Genomic DNA, 6,463 nt, shown 5'->3' with positions numbered 1-6,463 from the left:
ATCAAATAATCGGTTTGATGATTTCGATTTGACATGATTTTTTTGGACAATCCCACACCCCAAAAAATTTCTCCATATTCTTCTCCCTTCCTCCACTAAGAACACACCCAATCACAATCTCTTCCGATTCTTCCTCATGGAAATCTCTCTCGATTCTTCCTCCGCCAAGAATACATTCAAGCTGATGACCATTTATTTTTATGGTAGCTAAGATTTTACCAGGATGCTTAAATTCGTTTGAAATTGAGGATTGTCGGTTCTACAACAGATTCTAGAATGCCGTTTTACATGCACCCTTTATTTTTTTTCCCTAAAAGAACATAAAGAAAGTAGAGATGGGGGACATGACATGTTCTTGGAAGTGTATTGACTACTACACACCAAACCATGTTGGAACCAAGCAATTGGTGTTGGTACCAGATGTTGACAATTATGCATGCTATATGTTTTGTTCCCATTAAACTACTATAAAACATGAAATTAAGCATCACTTGACCCACTTTGACTGTCAATCATTTATTTCTTAGGAAAAATCCAAATCTATATATGTTAGTAAGTGGGGTCAAACTTGAATCATTTTATTAAAGTACCAGCCTGTGTGAATAAGAGTAGACTGAGTCATACATCAAGCCTCATTTCTCTGCACTGTCAAAGTCCCCTCCCAGCTCATGAAGTAGCTGGACCCTCCAAGTTTTGTGCTTTTATATTTTGTAATTGACAATATTTTTATATTGATAGATACTACAACAAGACATGTATATTTTGGTTATCTTCAACAACAGAAATATTTTTTGAAAACTTCTTACGTAAAAAATGGAGTACTAACTAGTTATTGCAAGTAATGTTTTCAAATTTTGCTGCAATGGTTTTACCAGTTTCACGAACATCTTGGAATGCTTTTCTATGCTAGCTTCCTCCAAAGAATCAACTTTGTTAACGTGTGGTAGTGCACAACAGTATGAGAGTATGGGAGTGTGGAAGAACATAACATCCATACGCTGAATCATTCTCCCAATTTACACAACAGGACTTCTATGAGAAGTCCTAACATGTCTCAACTAAAAGCCAGTAATCTGCTCCTGGACTTTTTGGCTAAACAAATGTCAGTTCTTTACTCAAATTTCCATCATGACCAGACAGATCTTGCATCTAATCCAACAGCTCTACATCAATACAAAATTGCAACTTATCAGTAGTCAAGAACAGCTTTCACTTTCTACAGTAGACATAGGTTTGCCTTCTGTTCATAGATCTATTATTTACCTGAACCCGACTTTGAACTGAGAGGTAAGCCAACTCATAAATCCGTACTGTCATCAGTGTGGCGCAGTTGACGTGATTTAGTAAATTTTCACCCATTGACCTGAGTGAGCAAATATCTTCTACATCCCATGAAGTGGTATTGTGTAAGCAAACTCCCTTCCAGCTGAGAGAGTTGAAACTCAGTCATTGCGAAGCAAGTTCTTTAATTCTTCCAACCCAGTGCCAGTAGGTCAGCCTTCTTCAATTCAACGTGGTACCCAAGCCTGAGAAATGATCATATTAGAAGTTAGAACCACCAAAAAAATGTTAATTAGGGTTCTCTTCTTTTATCTTTATGTTCAAATATGTTAGTTTTGAAATTGGTTGGGTTACAAGGACTGAAATAATTTGGGCCTCCCATGTTCTCCCCCCAAAAGGCCTTATTGAAGGAAGGAGAGAACCCAACTTATATGCAAGTATTTAACCGATATGGGACTTTGACCAATACCCCCGCACTCGTGGACTGGGTATCTTTGCCCAAGGCCCAACGAGTGGACTTCTTACCAAGGACAAGTGCACACCGGCCTACTCCGATACCATGAAATAATTTGGGTCTCCCATGTTCTCCCCCCAAAAGGCTTTATTGAAGGGAGGAGAGAACCCAACTTATATGCAAGTTATCCTTGCATCATTTAACCAATGTGGGACTTTGTCCAACAAGGACCCACGTTCGCATTCCAATTAGAGCAACAAGAAACAAAGAAATTGCAGAGAGAGGCCTGCACAGATGTTTTCAGGGAAAAACCAATATCAAAAAGATTAAGAAAACCATAACAAAAAGAGAGATTTTAAGGAACATTACCCAAGGTCTGATGGAAGTCTATAACCAGCTATTCGCACACGCTTTAAGGAATGAATCTGGAATAACAGTAAACGAAAGCACTGATATGAACACAAAAGAATCAACAAAAAGAAAAGAAGTAAGATAAGTGATTAATTAAACTTACGATTAATGAAGACCAGATTTCATCGGAACATACTTCATTTGTAACCCAGAGCTCTCAGTTATTTAATATTACAGAAAAAAATTATAATGAAAATTTTAAAAAGGTATTACAGATGCATGTTTAATAAAGGGAAAGAACAAATCAGATTGAGGAAAGAGGATAAACAAAAAAAAAAACTCACATCAGTTCAAAGCACCAAAGTCGCTACTTTTAAGAATTAAAATTTATCAAATTGATAAACAACACAAATCCGCTTTAGTCACCAAAGAATTTCACAGATAATATGATCTAGTGAGAATACAAAAACCGACTCCGATGAATGTAGAGGTACTTTTTAATAATCCATAAACGCTCATAAAGAAGACCAAGCTAACCTCAAGGCCAGCTTTTTTCACTAGTTCTCGAACTTCATGATTCCTTCCTTCATGAACCTGAAATAGGGTAATTTAAACAAATAAATTGCTATGATCTAATTCTAATCAACCAAGACAGGCATTCAACTCCCTATAGAAACTTTACCAGTTAAAGAGAGGAACAGCATAGTTTATAAACCACAAACAATATTTCATCTTCGGTCATGTGGAGAAACAAAAACAAATACCTAACGGGTCAAAACCAAAATAATTGAAATGTTTTAACACCTAAATGAATAATTTGCAGCACAAATCAACTATAGGGAGAAGTGCAGAAATTCTTGTAGAGCTGAAAAGATTAAGGGTACCACAATACGAATACGAGATCGTAGTATCTCAGGCTGACGTGGTAGCAACTCCACAGAATCTGGGACGCAATGGACACCTTCAATATTAGTTCCTTCACTAATAGCTATCAAATGCTGCTTGTTTACTGCACCATCTATGGTTGCAATGTATCTAATTCACACGACATCATCATTAGCCAACATTGAAATCCAATAACTGAACCAAGTATTGTTTAGACAGCTGACAACCAAAGTGTCTAATTGAATATTATTAAGAATTAAATACATGGAATTTTATTATGAAGTATGAAGCCTTACTCCTTTGTTAAATTAGACGAAGGATGTGCAAGGGCTTGAGCAAAATCTCCTGAAGATAAATAGAACTGCAACTGCTTAATATAAGGAACCCTCACATATCTCATTATTCTCCAGAATAGCAATATGTGCATACCATCATTAGTTATGATGATCAATCCGGTAGTGGCAACATCAAGTCGGCCAACAGTGAAGAGCCGCGGTTTGGGCACCCCTCGATTTATTTTATCCTGAAATGCAACTTAATCTTAGCATACAAATTTTGAGAAAAAAATATAGAAGAAAATCCAACGACTATGTGTTACTGAAATTAAACTGCAACTATAGAAGCCCAGAGTTTTATTCTAGAGAATGTGTGTCTTCTCTTCTTTTTTCTAGCTTTTTATCTTTTGAAAACAAAATTGATTGGCAATTTGAGAAGCTATGTATAAAGTTCCAAAGCATACCCAGCTCTTCAAATAATCATCAAGCAGAGACATAACTGTCTTGGACTCTTTTTTCCCAGATGAGCAAATATACCTGTCATAAAGAGATTACATTAATTTTACAAATGAATAAAGTTTCTAAGGATGAAATGCTTAGCAAAATGCATAGGTAGCTGGGCTTAGCAAAAGTTACAAACCCTTTTGGCTTGTTCAGAGCAAGATAAACCCTTGGTGGCAGTTTCTTTGGAAGCCGGTTTCCATTGACATAAATGATGTCCCTCACAGTATCAACTCGAGTCTGCTCATCACAGCAAGTGAAACGAAACAAGAGTAAATACAATGACGAGTACCGGCATCCCACAATAACAATATCAATTCTGGAATTAAGCCAGTTGATTCTCTTTAGGAAAACACTATAACTGCAAACTGACCTGTGGAGTATTGCATACAGAACCGTTGACAGTCACCCGACCTTCAAAGATTAGCTCTTCACAGCTCCTTCTTGATGCCACTGATCACAAGCCCATCACAAGCCAATAATTACACAATAATTGCTAGTTCAGCACATTGTACGCAGAAAAAATTATAAAAACCACATTCCTTGTACCAAATCAACTCGATTTCGATCAATACACGGTCAGAGTCCAATCAACAATAAGAATGCACAAAATTACAGAACTTACCACCAGAGGCAGCAAGAACTTTACTGAGGCGCTGAGCGGGAGCCCGGAAATTCTCGTTGTAGAATCTCCTGGCTGCCTTTGAATACTTGGGCTCGGGCGTAGGAGTCTTGGGGGCACTCTTCTTTTTGTTCTTCTTCTTGTCGGTAGGATTTGCGCTCTTGGTATCGGCCAGGGCGTGGACGAGTTGCACTGGCGGGTGCGTCTGGAGCTTGAGGTTTCCATCTTCGCCGCGCACTATCCAGGGAACTGAGCCGGTGGAGATGGAGTCGTGGACGTCATTCAGCGACCCCTTGGGTTTGGGTTTAGGAGGGGCAAATGTGATGTTGAATTCTAGTGAAGAAGAAGTAGAGGAGGAGGAGGAGGCGGCGGAGCATGTGATGCGAGGGAGGGTGTGGAAGAAGGTTTTGAGTTTGAGAGGAAGAAAAGGCTTGGAGAAGAGTGAAGAAGAGAGGGACAGTGTAGCCATCCCTCGCGTTCGATAGATTTTTGGTGCGTTTGTCTTCTTTCTTTTCTTTTTCACAATTAATTGGGCACAAGAGAAATGGAACTCATGGGCTGGGCCTTTTCTGTTGGCTATTGAACTTTGGTAAACTTTAGTTAGAGCAACTCCAACAAATTCTATTAACAGATTCTCTAAAATACAATCAAATGAATCATTTTACAGTTTTACAGAATCACAGCACTCTACATCAACTTTTCAAGATTGTTCTCTATAACTTAAAATATTCATTTTCTCCAATCACTTCTAATTTCATTTTTGTTTAATTTTTATTGATTATATTATGATGAGCGAAACATATTTTTGACAACAAATTTTTTAAATAAAATAATAATTTCAATGCAAATATCAGAAAATATAAATATATATATATATATTAATTAAAAAGGAGTATACATACGTACATTTAGATCATTGTTTCAAAAGAGCATACATGTAACAACTAAATATTACATACACTTTCAATTTAAATACTACTCATTCATCATTCTAGCAAGAATTTTAGCTTGTAGGGCTTCAAAGTATTTTTTTTGCACCTCGCCCATAGTGCTTAAATCCATCATCATTATTTTCATGTCTTCTTTCCTTTGATCCCTCTCTTCTTTTTTGCGTTGTAGGTCAACCATCTCTCTTTGTGCCACAATCTTTTCTTGTTCAATCTTCAATTCTTCTTCCAACACTCTCTCCACCATCTTCATTTTGTCCTTGTGTATTTTTGTTCCTCCTCTTTGGCTAGATTCCTATCATCCTTCCAATCACAAAACACATCACTAAAACCCGGAACATCGTTGTGTTTACCCTTCTCCTTCTCCTTCTCCTTCCTTTGTCTGGCCTTTTCAGCCTTTTTGCCCATTGGTCTCTCCAATACAATAGGTGATGTAGTCATATTGTCATCAACCTAGATTGATGATATCCGGAGTGGAAGGAGAACATGAATCCCTATTCTTTCTTTTCAAAGATCCTTGACCCACTTGAGCAATCCACTTTGGTTGATGTCCTAATTTGTTCCAACAATGCTTCAAACTGAAAATGAGTTTTTTGAAATTTTAAAAACATCAACTTTGCCTCTTCAATCTGTAAATCAAAAACATAAATAGAGAAAACGGGAGAGCGGAAGGACAGAGTAATAGAGAGAGAGAAAAACTAAATAATAAATGATTAAAGAAATAAGAAAATTAATATTTTATTATTAAAAAAATATATCAGAGCTACAGTGATCCGCTATCTCTAGCGGATCAGTGTGGCAACTGTAAAATCTTCCATTAAAATACAGGAACTACTGTGAGGGCTTTTTTTTAACATTTTTTGGATTTCATCCTTTAAAATAGAGTGGAGAACTTGTTTACAAGAGTCACTGTAGACTCTAACTCTTAAGTTTACTAAATAGTAAAGACATCCCGTCAACTTATCTTTACAAGGATGGTCAATCAAAGTCGGGAATGACTTAGGGGTGTAACTAAAGTTTACTATTTTTTTAGGATATGAGCTCGTTTGCTACAATTTGTAATTTTCTCAAAATTATTTGAAATTATAAAAATTAAAATATGATAAATTTAAAAAAATTCAAAATTCAAAACTATATTGACTTCTAA

At 36.6% G+C, this 6,463-nt stretch overlaps 1 protein-coding gene across 2 annotated transcripts; it reads right to left on the bottom strand.

The window, feature by feature from the left end:
- Positions 1 to 911: 911 nt before the first annotated feature.
- LOC120004956 (putative ribosomal large subunit pseudouridine synthase SVR1, chloroplastic) lies at positions 912 to 4,865 on the bottom strand. 2 transcript variants are annotated; one of them, XR_005469683.1, is made up of 11 exons: positions 4,373 to 4,865; positions 4,121 to 4,200; positions 3,887 to 3,987; positions 3,711 to 3,783; positions 3,401 to 3,494; positions 3,268 to 3,316; positions 2,971 to 3,121; positions 2,624 to 2,680; positions 2,105 to 2,160; positions 1,264 to 1,526; positions 912 to 1,163 (listed from the first exon to the last, which is right to left on the bottom strand). XR_005469683.1 is itself a non-coding variant. In XM_038854341.1 (10 exons), exons 1-10 carry the CDS (start codon positions 4,836 to 4,838, stop codon positions 1,466 to 1,468), a joined length of 1,188 nt encoding a protein of 395 aa, XP_038710269.1. In that variant the 5' UTR covers positions 4,839 to 4,865; the 3' UTR covers positions 912 to 1,465. The 2 variants fall into 2 exon arrangements, 1 of the variants encoding a protein (XP_038710269.1); XM_038854341.1 differs by having other exon boundaries at positions 912 to 1,526.
- Positions 4,866 to 6,463: the final 1,598 nt, after the last annotated feature.

Source organism: Tripterygium wilfordii, chromosome 9, assembly GCF_013401445.1.
Source record: "Tripterygium wilfordii isolate XIE 37 chromosome 9, ASM1340144v1, whole genome shotgun sequence".
NCBI lineage: Eukaryota > Viridiplantae > Streptophyta > Magnoliopsida > Celastrales > Celastraceae > Tripterygium > Tripterygium wilfordii.
This window is presented reverse-complemented; position numbering and strand designations above follow the sequence as displayed.

What these genes read in the sequence shown, in the direction of transcription:
- LOC120004956 (XM_038854341.1), bottom strand. Translation starts at nt 4,838, where the DNA reads ATGGCTACACTGTCCCTCTCTTCTTCACTCTTCTCCAAGCCTTTTCTT. An exon ending in ATGATTATTTGAAGAGCTGG is followed by an intron (nt 3,495 to 3,710) that starts GTATGCTTTGGA and finishes GTTGCATTTCAG; the next exon opens with GATAAAATAAATCGAGGGGT. An exon ending in GATCATCATAACTAATGATG is followed by an intron (nt 3,317 to 3,400) that starts GTATGCACATAT and finishes ATTTATCTTCAG; the next exon opens with GAGATTTTGCTCAAGCCCTT.